At 36.5% G+C, this 17118-nt stretch overlaps 1 protein-coding gene across 1 annotated transcript; it reads left to right on the top strand.

The window, feature by feature from the left end:
- The first annotated feature begins 339 nt into the window (after positions 1–339).
- On the top strand, positions 340–3325 carry LOC145783209 (uncharacterized). Its single transcript, XM_082595012.1, has one exon. It carries the CDS (start codon positions 377–379, stop codon positions 1739–1741), a length of 1365 nt encoding a protein of 454 aa, XP_082451138.1. The 5' UTR covers positions 340–376; the 3' UTR covers positions 1742–3325.
- The last annotated feature ends 13793 nt before the right edge of the window (positions 3326–17118 follow it).

The following is a 17118-nucleotide window of genomic DNA, read 5'->3' as shown; positions in this document are numbered from 1 at the left end:
TAACCAGTTGAGAACTCTTGGGAAATCTAGCTCCTAATTTATTCGCAAAATGCAAAATAGCTTTACAGCAATACAGCTTTAATTTCTTTACTGCCACCAATAAGTAGTCCATGTAGGAGAGAAAAAGGCTTAACTATTTAACCCACCTCTCTGTTTAACCCATTGCGCACAGAAAAGCTATAAGAATAGTGAAAACCCCATTTTGTTTGCATAGGTTGCTGATTATATCATTGAGACAATAAACGAATAAAACATAAATAGGCTACATTTTGCTCAATTAACTTTTTGAAAGCAAATTATGGTTTTAAGCTTTAAATTAATTTATATGCAGGTTTATGAAGTAATCGTGTAATAAACTTAAATATACTAACTAAGCATGAATTTTGATGAGCCTGGTCACATCAGTCTCGTTCCTTGCACTTTTTGCGGGAGAAACTTTTCTGAGGAAAGTATAGCCCGACATGAAGGAATATGCCAAAAGACGTCACGTAAGCGACCTGTGTTCAACTCAAGTAAGCAGCGAGACATCAGCGCTGGAGAAAGTAAATATAAACCAAAAGGCAGAACCTCCCGGACTAAAGCTTCATTCCGATCACACGGTCAGTCCAGTTGGAGACAAAAGCATGAAGAATTCATAAACACCGTAAGAGCGGCTCGACAAGTAACTGTAGCAATAAAAGAAGGGCGAGAGTTGCCCCCACCTCCTCCTCCAACCATCAATCCTGATTACGTGCAATGCCCGCACTGCATGCGACGGTTCAGTGCTAACGCAGCAGAGCGTCATATTCCTTTTTGTGCTGAGCAAGCAAAGCGGTTGTCCAACAAGAAAGTCTCACTCGGCAACATATCAAATGAAGCGGCCGCCCGGGCTTCTGCTCGGTTAAAGTATCGCCCCCCTCCTCTCTACCCCTCATCTGGTAAGAAGCCAACAAGCGAAACTATTCAGTCGGGCTCCTCTACCAAAACTCGAAGTGAACAGCCGTTGAGAGTAAATGGTGCATCTCAAATTTCTTCATCATCGTTTTCTAAAAGCAATTCCAACTTAAAATATTCATCGACACGGAAGAACCAACAAAGTGCAGGACGTCGGTGGGACGCATCCATCGAACCAGCGGCGGCGAGGTCTGATGTTCGATCAAAAACTGGTTTGAAGCCATCGAGCGGGATAAAAGATGATAAACCAAACAAAAATCGATGGCAGTCGTCAGAATCATTACAAAATCGTACAAGCGTAACAGTGAGGAAAGTGGCAGGAAAGGGCGTTACCGTCCGCGGCACAACGGGGAACGATCGGCCACGTCATGACTGGTCGTCGGAAAGTAACAACAGCGACTCTGATAACAACGTGGTCGGCTACAATGCGCTTGCTTATGACAGCCGATCTCGAAATCGCGATGCTAGAATGCCTGTTTCAAATCAATCCGTGTTTAAAAACTCTTTCAAACCAACCATTGCTGAAGTAAAACCATCGAACGAAGCCACGCAAAAGATTACACGTCACAGTGCTTATCAAAATGGTTACAGTCAAAGTAACGATACTAGAAACAATCTCGATTCCTATAATTGGATGGACTCTGTGCAAGTTCCAGAACATGGTTCAGCATCTTTCAATAGTAAAAAAAAAAACAAGTCTTCCCCACCAAAGTTCTGCCATGAGTGCGGTGCTCGCTATCCGATCGCGAACGCGAAGTTTTGTTGCGAATGCGGTATCAAAAGAATTGTTATTTCCCATAATGTTTAGCTAAGACTAGAAAGAAACAAATGCAGCATCAGCATTTTTAACAGTAATAACCAATACTGAACCATCTTCTTTGAATGGACAGAAGAAACTATCACTTCCGTTCTCAAGAAAGCCCCTGTTGAACTGTTTATCTCCGACAGTGGCTCTGTTGCGTCGTGAAACCCTGATGCTTTGTTTGAAATTAAACAACCGTCGCGCAACTTGTTGGTGTCTCGATAGAACTGAATTCGACCTTTTACATTTAATTAAAGTTCTTGTGATTACATTGAAATTCATCCACTTGATTATAAACTATCCCCTCGTTTTACTTTGCAAGATATTAAGGCACCTCTCGATTGCTCGTTGTTGGGTAGGCCTATTTTTATTCATGAAGTTAACTTGGCTGACTTTTCAAATATTTTTCATGTTTAATTTCTCTGCCAGGGAAATTGTCTTCGCAACACCCTCAGGCTTCGGTTTGCAAAGAATATTTTTATGCAGTATGTCAAACAGCTAGTAGCGTTTTGTCAAACACTATTACCAAAATATGTCAAGACAGAAATAGATTCGTTTTTCTCTAATCTAACCCTTTATCTTTTGTTTTTCACAAAAATAACTTCATTGACCCTATCTTTGAAAAAAACAATTTGTTCAAAACAAGTAATTTTCACAAAGCTTTCTGCTGAAGACCGCGGCTTTTAAATTGCACTAAGTGGTGAAAAGGCTTATCCAGCTTTAGCTAAAACGGCGTAAGCCTAATGCTAAGTTATATGTCTCTCTTTTGATTGTTGCTATGTGAAGCATGATGTTTATCCATTCCAGTGAACGAAATAGGTAATCGATACCGCAAAAACGTTGTAAAAAATGGTTATAGGCGAATTCTTCGTAAACAATTTTTCGTAAAGCAATTCTTCGTAAGCAATTCTTCGTAAAACAATTGTTCGTAAACAGTTGTTGGTGAAATGAAATCCGTAAAAGAATTTTTCGTAAAGCATTTCTTCGTATACATCAAATCTCCATTGCATGCACGAATAAATGCTTTGGGAAGAATTGTTTTACAAAGAATTAACTTTACGAAGAATTGTTTTACGAAAAATTGCTTACGAAGAATTGCTTTACGAAGAACTGTTTACGAAGAAAACGTCGGACACCGTAAAAAATTAAGCGAGTAGCAGTTTTGTAATTTGTTTCTTGGAGTAGCTAAGTTGATTTAGTAGCCTATGTCCTTTTTGTTTCTGTATCAATAGCTTCATCAAACTGTGTCTTTAAAAATTCGTTGTTTATTCAGTGCAATTGTAGAAATGTTTTCATGATGCGTCGCATCAAAAATGTTTAAAAATCCTTAAGCTGAGACATCGTAGTTTCTCACTACGCGTATGGTTTAGCCCAGTGGTTCCCAACCTTTTTTCGATTTTTTTCGAGCCTTTTTTCGAGCCCAGTGGTTCCCAACCATCATCCGAGAGTTGCTGAATGCGTGGCATAGTTTGGGACAAAGCACAACGTAGGTCATCTTCAACATCGAGTCTATTTCTTTGTTTGGTCTTGATTTGTAGCAGAGTAGAAAATCCTGCCTCACACAGGTATGTAGACATATAAGGAATAAGAATGCGCAGAGCTTTTTCGGTAGTTTTCAGATAGGAATCTTTCATTTCAATCCAAAACTGTGTGAGAAGTTTTTCATGATAAGCTTGCCTTGCTGAAGAATCATTAACCAGCTCCAAAAATACCTCTTGGCATTCATCTGAAAGCTTTTCAACGGAAAATGTAAAAGGATTTCTAACAAAGTCAAGTTCATCATTCGTAATTTATGGAAAATATCTCTCAAGTTCGCTTTCAAGTGTTGACAAATGTTTCAAAATACCATTTTCGATTTGCACTGGCAGTTTATTCTCTCTGTTATCAAGAAGCATATCTAATTTCTCAAACATTGAGTAATTCTGCATTCGGATTTTTCGTTTCCAATTTGACAATTTTGATGTGAAAGCTTTCAATGCATCAACAAATTTAATGATGTTGGTATTCCTGCCTTGCATCTGAAGATTGAGTTTATTAAGTTGTTCAAAAATGTCACTTAAGTAAGCCAGAGAGAGCATCCATTCTTCATCATCCAGCCAGGAACAATACTCTGTCTTGTTTTTGAGTTCACAAAATGCTTTAACTTCTTCTCTAAGTTCAAAGAATCTTCAAGTTACATTTCCTTTGGAAAGCCATCGAGTTTGAGTATGGTAGAGAAGCACCAAGTGGTCTGAATCCATGTCGATACACAGCCTTTTAAAAACACGCGAGTTTAAAGCTCCGGCTTTAATGAAATTAACAATTTGATTAACAATGAAATTAACAACTGTTTGAATTGAATCAGGTAAAGTTTTGGAAGCTAGGGCTTGCCTATGCAGCATGCAATGAACACTTTTGCTTGTTAGAGCGAGCTGCTTCACAAGAGCTTGAAAATCTGAATGACACCCCAACATTGCGGGTGCTCCATCTGTGCAACAGCCAGCAAGATTATTCCATTCCAAGTGCTCAGATTCAAAAAAAGTTGAGACCTTTTCAAAAATGTCTGCTGCTTTTGTATTCGTTTCTAGAGAACTGCAGAAAAGAAACTCTTCCTTAAATGCATCATTGTAAACATATTTTACAAATACAGTACCATCAACTGTGCACACGATGAGACGTCTGTGGATTCATCCAGTTGGATTGCAAAAAGACCAAAGGGAGCATCTTTGATTTGCTGCACTATCTGACTTTTGATGTCATCAGACATATCTTTTATTCGTCTTTGAATTGTGTTATTTGAGAGTGGAACTGCAGCTAATTTTTTTTCTGCATCTTTCCCAAGAACTTTATCAGCCATTTTCAAAACACAAGGCTTGATTAATGCTTCCCCAATAGTGTGTGTTTTTTTTGCTTTGCTATTTCTAACGCGACCTCATACGATGCTTCAACAATTTTGCTGTTTCTTCTACAAAACTCGCTCGAAGCATCCAGTCTCATCATTTTTAGAGCTTTATTCTTCCGCTCAAAGTAGCTTTTATCTTTATCTTTGCTCTGAGGATGCACACTTTGCAAATGTTGCTTGAGCTTCGCTGGTCTCATTGAGTCATTACTGAGTACTTTATTACAAAGTACGCACTGTGGCCTCTCCATACCACCGACAATCACTGATGTAAAACCATACTGCATATAAGATTCATCATATTTACGTTTTTTACTGCTTATGTCGCTAAAACAAATTTGGCTAAAATTTGCAACTAGAATTTGCATAAAAATGATACAGTAAGTTGCTTTAACTAGCAAGCTAATCTCGTGCTGCAAAAGTCACTCGATTGCGAAATCTTCCTTTACAGTAGAATTCGCCTATAACGGCTTCGTTTATAACGTCAATTCGCCTATTACGTCACATTTTGCTCGGTCCCGGCAGAATTCCTATCTTTTACGTACATTGTAGTTCGGCTACAACAGCATCGCCTATAACGTCAATTCGCATGTAACAGCACCCTTTATTGGTCCCCAGACATCTTTTGTTCGTTTATAACGTCACTTTAAGCCATCACCTTCATCAGGAACGGTCAGTCTTTTAATCCAGTTAGCGCTGCTGCTTGCAAAATGTCTTCCCTTTATTTTGCTACGGCGTTCGGAGCAGGGACTTTAATTAACTGAATTAACTTCTTTCCCGCGTGAAAGACTATCACCTGTAAAAAGCAGCTCTACAGCTGACCTTTAAACAACTCAAAGCAACAGTTGTACGTGCAGTACTGTATAAACTAATTAACTGAATTAACTTTTTTTCCCGCGTGAAAAAATCCGAATTCACGACGATAGCGAGCAAATCCTACATTATTTAGCAAAAGCTGAACGCTATGTGGTAGAGAAATCCGTGTCAAAACCGAAACAGCTGAAGATCAATGCCTTTTTGGCTAATAAACAATGAACTTCTCTACTACTGAATGTAACGAGGTGTATTGCGCAAATTTCCTGTAGCCTACCTGTCGCTGTAGGTTATTTTTTTTAAAACAATTTCTTTGTTTACTGTATTTTCTGCGTGACTTTTGTCACTTTGGTGGTACACAGTAAACCTGACTGGATTATGCACCTCTTTAATCAAAAGACAGTTTTGGAATAGTTTGGGGTAGTTCGTCTATAACGTCAATTCGGTTATAACGTCAGTTTTTGCAAATCCCCTTGGGGTGCGTTATAGGCGAATTCTACTGTAACTAGGCTACAGTGACTGGCGCCAAATGCTTATGTAGGCCTAATAATGAAGTTAAATACACGACTTAAAATTATTTGCATCACAACTAAGTCCCAGTTACGTAACAATGAATTTTGCATTGCCAGTAATTTGTATCACTACTAACATTGACTAGCGACCTAATCTTGCATTTGAAATAAACTGCGAAAAAATAATTTACCAAGCAGCCGCAACTCGCAGTTTAAAAACCACTGGCCTTCACAAAATAGAACTTGTAAAATTCCTCCCTTGAAATTGTAAAATTCCTCCCTGGGGATGAATTCCTCCCCGGTTGGTAACCACTGGTTTAGCCTATGTATGAAGCCCCGGTGACTTCAGTTATTTCACCAGAGAAATGAAAAGCGTACCGAGTGGTGCAACTGACGCCGTCTTCGTTCTGAGAGTAGGGTGCGTTAAAAAGTGTTACCAGACCTTTTTTATATTTTTAAACAAAATAATATTTTTACTCACGTTGCTTAAAAATGAACGCATGCTTTCGTCAAACCTAACCCACAATTTGCAAATCTGTCAAGGTTAATCCAAATTGACCTCTTCTAAACTCATCAAGTAGCCTAGGCTAAGTTCGGTTACGACAAAAGTACATTATCATTGTAATGGTTGCACCAGAACTTGACTTGTGCGGTAGGCCTAATGCTACTCTTATAGGCTAATTGAATGGCTTTAGGCAGCAACAGTTTAACCAACTGTAGGCCTACATGTTAAATTTTGCCTTTTTCCATGCTGCAGCCTAATTGCTTTAAACAGCTTCCATTTTCAAATATTGTTGCAGTGAGAAGTAGCGAGAGAAAACTTTTATGTTGTTTGTTGTGAGAATGGTAGCCTATGGTGCAAGCTTAATTACGACGAAAAACTAAATTCTACAACAAACGACAATAAAAATGTTATGGTTGGTTTTGAATCTTTATCCTCGGACTGACAAAGCCTCTGACAAATTATTCCTGGTAGTTTCGCGTAGGCTACTTATTGTGAGGTAGAGGTTTTTGACGCAGGGCCAGTTACAGAGATTGACAGAGTGAAGATTTCCGATTGTTGAAGTGTTGTTACCGGGGAATTATTCCATCTAATAGGTGCCGCTGCATGGAGAGCAGTATTTGATGTGCGTTGCTCAAGCGCACACCCCGAGAGCCGAACCAGCGCCGCTTGACCTTGAGGCGGATGCGTAACCACTGAGCTGACGGGGTGAACTAATGGTTTATTTATCGTCGCTCTACAAGTAGGTAAGGTCTTTCAACGACTGGGCTCGTGTTTAATTTTATATCAGGTTTACGATGTAAGATGACATAGCCCACTCTTTTAATTTGCAATGGTGTAATGATTTTGTTTGTCAATATTACTGCATTCAACTTTTTTTCACTAAATTAGATGCTTTTGTAGCTGCTTTACGCGGATCCTCTATTGATTTCACGTTATTTCCTGTAATTCGATATCATATAGTTATAGTGTAGGCTACGAGTTATGGCGTAGCTAGGGGGGGAGGCGGACCGCCCCGGGCGGCACTTTCAGACAGGACGTTTCTTTTTTTGATAATGCAAAAGTACACGGAAAATAAAAGCAAACAGAATGGCAACGTTCAAAACAGTGGCGTAGCCAAGGGAGAGGAGGGGTTTGGGGGTTACAACCCCCCCTTTGGCACGCATGTGACGTCACGATATTGAGATGATGCTTTCAGTCTCTATGTCTCTAAAACCAAATTTGCCTAATTTTAAACGAAACTCCATTAAAAGAGGGAGTTTTGCCAATACCAAACATTCAAATATCTCAGCCAGGAATTAGCAACAAGAAAACATAGAGACTTAGCTTTATAAGTTACCGAAAAACTCCCAAGAAAACATGATCTTATCCTTTTGCTATGCCACCGGACAGCACCATTTTACAGGAATATTTATACTAGGGGATTTATACCCACATTTTTGTTGAAAATGCTCTCAAAATGCACCAAATCCAAAGTAATTTTTCAAAATTTTCTGGGGTAGGCCCCCCAGACCCCCCGCCACTGGGTGTCGTCTTTGGCGAGGGCGCCGTCAGGCTTCGCCCGCCGGCCCTGAAAACCCCCCCTTTCAAAATTACTGGCTACGCTACTGGTTCAAAACATACAATAATTCCACTTTAGGTCAATTAAAAAAATTTCATTTTCACATGCTTTTTCTTAAAGGGGTGGCAAAATCTGAATCCGCCCCGGGCGGCAACTTCACAAAAGGTACCATTAAAAAATCCCCTTTGAAGTTTGATTAGTAATTACAGAAGAAAAAATAGTAATAGCAGTGGTGGGAATCAAACCCACGTCAATGAAATGACTAGGCCTACTACCGCCTTAACCCTCTGCGAGGTGTGAACATGAAATTTTAAGACGGATAGAAATTGCAAGAGCTATATTTGGAAAAATGAAAAATGTTTTAATCAATCAAAGTTTAAACTTATCAATTCGTAAAAGGATAGCCTACTAAAATTCTATATCTGGTCAACTCTTTTATACAACTCTGAAACTTGGACAACAAATCAATAGTTTTTTTTCAAGTCTAAACCTTAAACCATTTGACCAGGTTAACACTCACAATAGCATTTCAATAAAAAAAAAATTTAAATAAAAGTTTAAAAAGAGTTTATTTTAGAAAAATGAAATCTTCGAAATCAAATTTTCTTTGTTTTTCAACATGTGAGAATGGTAAAATCTATTGTGTCATCTGAGGAAAAGAATAAAGAAAGCGTAAAAATCTAATTTCTAGAAAAATTTGTTTGAACGTTTGCCCAAAGTTAGAAAAACCTGGAAATTTCTGCAAAATGTGACAAATCAGGCCGTATTGTGGTAATTTTTATATATCGTGTAAGTATAAGAACGTGGTAACATTTATTTTAAATGTAAGGTCTATTGTTATTGAAGGTCTAATGTTTGTTTATGAGTTGAATTAAGATTAAGGTTGTCTGACTACCTGATAAATATTCTATCTAACTTATCTAATTTAGCTATCTGACTCCATGAACTAATTTCCACACAATTGTTATTCGAATTATAATTTTAAGTTATCAGAAGGTGTTCATATAATATTGTAGGTCTATAACACAAATTGAACTTAAACATTATAGAATACAGAATAGTGAAATTGCAGCACAGGGAAACATTATTATGAATTATTACATTTTAACTAAACAATCAATTTAATGTTTTTTGAGAGCTGAACTAGTCTAACTGAGCTCTCGCCAAATGCGAACAAATCATTTTATTTTCTGTTCCCTTTTTCTTATTCACTTCCGGAGCAGATTACATGGAAAATTACAGAAACACTAGGAATTAAATTTAGGTTAAACGAGTTCATTATAGTAAAAGGCAGGAAAACTTACATGATGAAATAATGGATCGCTATACAGTATCTTTAGATGGCCATGCATCAAGCAATATAAACCCGTTGAAAATAAAAGCATGAAAACCAAAACTGTCAAAAAAGAGGACATTTGAGCATTTTTTAGTGTCCTCGGAAAAAAATTCATTTTTCTTGAAAAAAAAAGGACAAATCCTCTTAAAAGAGGACGTACGGTAGCCCTATTTATTATATGAAATATAGTTGTTACTATCTGAATCCTTAACAGCCTGTTTCACCTTTAACGAATCATCAGAAGTTCTTATTCAAATAATAATTTGAATAATAATTCAAATAATAATAAGTGTAGAGTAGACAACCGGAAACAGACATTGCCGTCGGCTGCAGCGTGGGTCAGGTGTAGCTTACGTCGGAAGGCGTACACCGATGCATAGCGCTTTCGCTTTCCCGCAAGTCCGCTTTCCCGCAATGCAGGATAAATATATGAAAAACAAACAAACTATATTTAATTCGCTCTGCTTTGCTTTTTGCTTAGCATTGAGCACTTTTTGTAGTGTTAATAGTTTTCATTGTTTTTATATTATATGATATTTTTATTTTATAATAAATAAATAGTAGGAGGTTAGCAGTTCACTTTTTTTTTAAAGTTCACATATTACCGTATATATTTTATCTCAATCGGTTAATTAGCTGTGCCCAATAGTTATAGTGTAGCCTATAAGTTACTTATTAAATAATACGACAATGCGACAAGGTATAGCCTAAATGAGTTTGTCGTTACCATGTGCTGACATCATGTCTGGTCCTGTGCTAGACATTTGGATGTTTCTGCGTTGTTAGCTATTTTATGCTGAATGCTTTTACTTGACTGTCATGGTTGATCGCCCATCTATGTTTCAATGCAATCTATCTGACCGTCGCATTTCATTAACTTGCAAGACGTTATAATAAATATTCTTAAACAAATACATGAGCAGAAGTGAGACAATCAACACCAAAATCGCTGGAAAAGTCAATTAAAAACATACTTCAATTAAGGTTATTTTTTATTATTATTTTTATATATTATTATTTAAATAAAATTACTGAATTTAATTTAAATTTAACTAAATTTATTAATTTAATAAAAACAAAATATAAATTATTTTTAAAATAATTTTCCAGATTTAAATATAAAATTGGGCGAAAGCTTCGTTGGGGGCTGTCTTCGAACAACTATTGCTCGCATATTAAATAAGATATAAACATAAAAGTTAGTACTTCAATCAGGGACTTCAATGCACAGTAACATGTTCTTTTATTTGGCTGTCGTTTAATGTTTTAATCATTTAAAATCAAGTTTTGGTGATGGGTTAAATTTGTTCAAGTTTAGGTGGCCACCAGATAAAGCTAGTAGTGTTTTGGGACTTATTATTAACTTAGTTGGTTAGATCTATGCTTGTGCTTTCCAACGATAGCAAATCTGTTGAAATTGAACAGCAAATGAATAAATGGCAGACAATTTTATGGACAATTTTTTAAGCATATGATATATTTATTGACAAGTATAATACTCTTTTCAAAACTTGTTTTCCAGTATGTAATGACAAAAACAAGAAACATAACATATGGCATGATAATGAATTGAAAGAAATGCATCGAACTAAACAATTGGCATATAAAAAAATTTCTTAGAAAACCAACTCCAACAAATAAAGCAGCATATAATAAACAAAGAAATACTTATGAAAGATTTTTGAAATTTAAGAAACAAAATTATTTTAAAACCCTTCTGCATAAGCACAAAAATAATCTTAAAAAGACCTGGAGTGTCATAAATAGTTTGCTTGGAAGGAAAAAACCTAAAAGTGACTACCCCATTAGCATTAATGGTCATGTAGTAAATGATACTTCACAAAAATGCAATCACTTTAATGAATATTTTACTTCTGTGGCAGAAAAATTACTTGAAAAAATTCCCCATTCTGCTGATCATTTTTCCAAGTATCTTCCAAATTCATCACGCAAATCAATATTTTTAAAACCTGCAAGTTTTGAAGAAATTTACGGATTTATTAAATCTTTGAAACCAAAGTTAAGTTGTGGTAGGCCTACTGATGGCATTCCAGGCAAAATTTTAAGGCATACCCCTTTTCATTAGGCTGTCATTCTTACTACATGTGTGCTTCTCTCTGTTTTTGTTTTATTTTTTGCTATTTTTTTTTTTTTTGGGGGTTTTGTGGCCGTGCTAACTACTGATATATAGCCTACTACATAATTTTTCATTCAGGCACGTTTTAAACCTTTCAAGGTTTTGCCACCTTTTTCCGTTCGTTAACGTGCTGGTAGGTTTATATCGATTTTTGTAGTTAGTATCTTTTTCGTCCCGGACGCGTTAATGACGATAAATAAAATGATTGAATGATTGATGATTGTTAACATAATAAAAATACTAACACATATTTTTAATTTATCTTTGGTACATGGTGACTTCATAAAAGCATTTAAAATCGGTAAAGTAGTGCCAATCTATAAAAAAGGAGACCCAAGCAATTGCAGTAACTATAGACCAGTTAGTCTTTTGTCTTGCTTCTCAAAAATCTTAGAAAAAGTCATGTACTCAAGATTATACTATTTCCTTGATCAACGTAATTTCTGTTACACCCAGCAGTTTGGTTTTAGACATAACCACTCCACGAACCAGGCTACTACACTGCTAACCAACAAGATCTACAAAGCAATGGAAAATAAAGAAGCAACCCTTGGCATCTTCCTAAATTTATCAAAGGCTTTTAACACAGTAAATCATGAAATACTTCTGACAAAACTTTATCACTATGGTATCAGAGGAACACCCCTCTAGTGGTTTCGAAGCTACTGAAATAATCGTTTTCAGACAGTAGAAATTTCTGGTAGTGTTTCAACTCCATTAGAAACAAAGTGTGGTGTGCCCCAAGGTTCTATTTTAGGCCCCCTACTATTCATAATTTACATTAACGACTTCCCAAATTGTTTAAATTGTACTGATTCTATCATTTTTGCGGATGACACAAATCTTCTGTTGTCACTGAACTGAACAACTGAACTGAACAGGTAAGAGTGTGGATAAATTGCATGAAGCGGCCAATACAGAAATGCAAGAAGTTGTCAAATGGCTTGTAGCAAATAAATTATCACTCAATGTAAACAAAACAAAATACATGGTATTTGATACTAACAGTTTACGTGCGAATAAGTGTAAGCAAATCTTAAGTATAAATGATCAACCAATTGAAAGAGTACAAAATATCAGTTTCCTTGGCCTGACTCTAAATGAAAATCTTTCATGGAAACCACACATGCAACATTTGCTGCAAAAGCTTCGAAGGAATTTTGGCATAATTACCAAGATTAGACCCTGTCTTAATTTGTCAAATTTGATCTGCTTATAGGCTACCATTCTTTAATTGAAAGTAACCTGAGGTATTGCATTACGACTTGGAAATATGGCAACGAAGGACTTATACAAAAACTTCAAAAAATCTGTGACAAATTTCATCGTATTTTCCGTCCCAACAATGATAGTTGTAGCAAATCCCGATATCAATTGAGCAATTGTTCAAACTGGAAATTGGTGTTTTCGTGTTTAAATTTCACAACATTTTACTACCAGATTGCTTCACCAACCTTTTTAAATATGTCAAAGAGGTTCACAGCCTGTCTACAAGAAACCATGATAATGATTCTCTAAACATTCCATACTGCTCAAAAACGCTTACTCAACATTCAATAGAATTCACAGGTGCAAAAACATGGAACGAATTTCCTTCTTCAATTAGAAAGACTGATACAAAGTCACTTTTTATTCACAAACTAAAACAACATTTAAGCAAAACGGACACGCAATAGAAAGACAACGTAGGCTAGAAAGGCTTTCTTGCATTCTTGTGAAGATTTTAGTAGAAATCCGAAATTATTTACAAAAGATTAGGCTTACCTAACAATAATATCGATTGCTTGTGCTGTACTTTCATGTTTGTAGATATTAACAGCAAACGCAATACTCCATAATCAACACGACACGTCGCAAAAGGGGATGAGAGCTTCATCAACACCATCAGGACATCATCATCTACCAGCTCATCCATTCCATCACCCACCAGGCCAAGAAACAATAACTTAAACTGGATATCAAACCTCAATCGTCTTAGGCTACTGTGTGATGTGCAGTCTAACCATAGAAAGAGCTCAACACCTGCTCTCCTGGGCCACATTGAAACGGGCTTTTGCCTGAGGATGGGTTTCTTTTATGTCCGGTTTTCTTTCTCCATCCTATTATTATTATTATTATGACTGCTCATCCACATCAATATTGGAACTGGCAAATTCAATCCACAACACTTTTCATTAGGCTATCATTCATTACTACATGTGTGCTTCTCTCTGTTTTTGTTTTATTTTTCGCTATTTGTTTTTTTTTGGGGGTTTTGTGGCCGTGCTAACTACTGATATATATAACCTACTACATAATTTTTCATTCAGGCACGTTTTAAACCTTTCAAGGTTTTGCCACCTTTTCCCGTTCGTTAACGTGCTGGTAGGTTTATATCGATTTTTGTAGTTAGTATCTTTTTCGTCCCGGACGCGTTAATGACGATAAATAAAACGATTGATTGAATGATTGATTGAATTTTCTTCAGGTGTTTTTAAGTGCATTTCCACCCTGTACTTCCTCCTTTATAATAGTCCATTCCAACGTAGGTGACGTTTAAACGTCATCATCCAGTTGAGTTAACCAACAGGGCGAATTGTGAAAGAGGGGAACCTAGTTTGTACCCTGAACAGTTCGTACCCTCAGTTCGTACCCTGAAAAGATCGGGAGAAAAAATTAAAAAAGCCGAAGTCGCTGATCGCAGTTTAATAGCACAAAGCCGAAGTCGCTGATCGGAGTTTCCGCAAACAACTCGAGGGTTAGGGCATGGATCACGAAATTCAGTGATCCATGGTTAGGGTTAGCGGCACGGTTGCCAGTTTGGTTTTTTTAAAGCCAAATTTGAAAATTTAGGCTTTTTTTGAATCAATGAAAAAATCAATGAAAAATCAAAATGAAATTTGGCTTTTATAGGCTTTTTTTTGTTTCATTCAAAAATTTCGTGAGTATTATGTTAAGAGATCAAACTATCACAAAAAGAGAAAACTTGCCTTGAAACCCTTGAAGTGCCAATTCAATAAATACAGTAGGCCTACTAGAACTGAACTTACGTAACATGCTGTGATGGGATGACGATGATTTTTTAAGGCTTAAGTGCTTTGCACTTATCTAAAGTCCTTTCCCAAACTGCTCGAGTCCTTTTTGATCAGTTGCCAATAAGATTTCTCCAAGGTGATAACAGAGCTGGTGATAATGTACAGGAAATAGAGCAGCAATACAGGAAGATACCGTAGGCTTTATTGACTGGTTGGTCTTTTGAAACTGAAGTAGCCTATTTGCTGGAAAAATCCCAAAAGATACAGCAGATTTTTGGATTGTTGTCAAAACATATACAAATTCTGCAGGTACACATGGATTTGCAAACTTGGCCACATATGCTTTGTCTTGTTTAACAATTCAGTTCAGTTTGTTTTTATTTCTGACTACCACAAAAAAAACAATATATATAGGCTTATGCCAAACATAGCAGAGGTCTAGAAAAAGGTTAACCATGCCAATCTCAAATGCAGTTGTAGAAGGGATTATTTCTATCGTCATTTTGACCAAAACAAAGGAGAGAAATAAAATGCGGTTGCAAATGTTGGACTCAAACTAACAAAAAGAACGGCAAACTAACAAAAGTGAAACTGAAAAAATAACTAAAACGTAATTTACCGATGCTTGATATTTGTCACATTAAGAACAGGGAAGCAGCTGACTCGATGACTGGTATAGTCTTTCGTTGCTTCTTGTCTGTTGTGGTACCTAGATGGCTATGGTGCTATTTTATTCATGTTGTGTATAATTGTTCCATGCTATTCATGCAACAGACAAAATAAAAGTTTTCTCTCTCTCTCATTGCTGAGAATAAAACCGCATTTGCATTCCTCAAAGCAATGCTGTAAACACTTTAAAGCAGGGGTGTGCAACGTGCGGTCCACGGGCCAAATGCGGCCCGTGAAGAAAAATTGTGCGGCCCGCAAAGATGTGCCAATTTTGAATTGTGTGCAGCTCGTGAAATGTGTTTATAATTTAGTTTAGTCTGGCACGTGTGAACAATTCATTGTGGAGTGGATTATTGTAGATTTTGCACCTTAACCATTTTAGAAATCTCCCACCGGCCACCGCTAATCCATTGTATTTAATAGTATTTAATTATTTGGAACGTAAATATGTATGGTTACATAAAAGGCATTATGAACAAATTACGACTTTGGAAAGCTCACGTAGGCTATAGACAGGAAATCTTTTCCACTTTCCAACTTTGAGAAACTATGGAATGCATCCTGAGAAGAAAACTGAATTTGCAGACCAACTTGAAAAATTGTTGTATGAATTTTTGGCTCCTTTCAAGGACTTCAAATTTCATGAACATTTGTTTGGTATATTCATTTCGCCATTCAACACAGACATTAACAAAGCACCAGCAGATATAACTTGAACTGATTGATCTTCAAGAGAAAACGGATTTGAAAGCAAAGTATTTAGAAATGAATCTTGGCGATTTTTACCGAAAACATCTCAACTAAGATGACTTTCCACATTTTGAAAATCCATATCTTCAAAAATGGCTCTTTTTGGCTCAATGTATTTGTGCGACCAATTTTTTGCTAAATGGGCGTCAAGAAAATCTCTATATCAGGCCTCGAAATTCACGGCGGACACAGCGGTCATGTCCGCCGTCACAGCATGTGATGTCCGCGGGAAGTACCATCTAGATCGGTCATATTTGTCCGCCGAGAAATATCGATAGAAATCGTCATTGCATAGCACGAACAATTGTTGCAAATATATAGTATCCGGTACATTCTAGCGCGCATCTAAAAAATGTATAATAAATACTGTATCCCTTAGCTTCCATTCAAGGAGGAAAACTTTCGACATATACGTTGCTTCAACGATTGATGACATTGAATCAGCGTAGCAAAGGTGAATTCTTCGCTAAGAGTTCAGTTCAGTTTATTTTTTGTTTTGTTGGCGAAAAAGAAAGACACAAAAAGCAAAAACACAATAAACACAAATAATTCGCGCAACAAGGATGGCAGCGAAAGACCAAAAGGTCACCAAAGTCAGCTGCCACCCAAACATTTAAACAAAAGACCCAAAATTAAGAACATTAACACATACGGTATATAATAAATAGCACAATACCAGCACTTTAATTTGTAAAAATTAACAATGGAATTAACAATACATTAACAATGGAATAACACAGGGCAACATAAAAAAAATATTGTGAAGAGAAATAAGCGGATGATACGTTTCAGGAGTGATCATTGTACAAATTCTTTAATAAACATTTATATTTAAATTTAAAAACATTGTAAGACTTTTCTTTTATTTCTTTTGGTACTTGATTCCATAGTTTCACTCCATTAAAACATAGCATCTTCTTACCAGAGTTTGACGTTGTAGAAGGCAAATATAAATCATTTTTTTGGTTCTGACGGGTTTTATGATGGTGAATTTCATTTACAAAAATAAAGCAGCCAGCAAAGGCCCGGGGCAGCATTTTGTGCACATATTTGTACATAAATTTTGCAGTTTCTAATTTAATAATATCGTCAATTCTGAGCACATTAAATTGGTGATAAAGAACAGTTGTATTTGTTGACCTCGGCAAAAATAAGCAGGATCGAATGAACTTGTTTTGTAACACTTGTAGTGGAGCAAGCAATGTAGAGTT

Source organism: Aplidium turbinatum, chromosome 14 (genome assembly GCF_918807975.1).
Source record: "Aplidium turbinatum chromosome 14, kaAplTurb1.1, whole genome shotgun sequence".
Taxonomy (NCBI): Eukaryota; Metazoa; Chordata; class Ascidiacea; order Aplousobranchia; family Polyclinidae; genus Aplidium; species Aplidium turbinatum.
This window is presented reverse-complemented; position numbering and strand designations above follow the sequence as displayed.

Coding starts and splice junctions, on each gene's coding strand:
- LOC145783209 (XM_082595012.1), top strand. CDS start 377: ATGAATTTTGATGAGCCTGGTCACATCAGTCTCGTTCCTTGCACTTTT.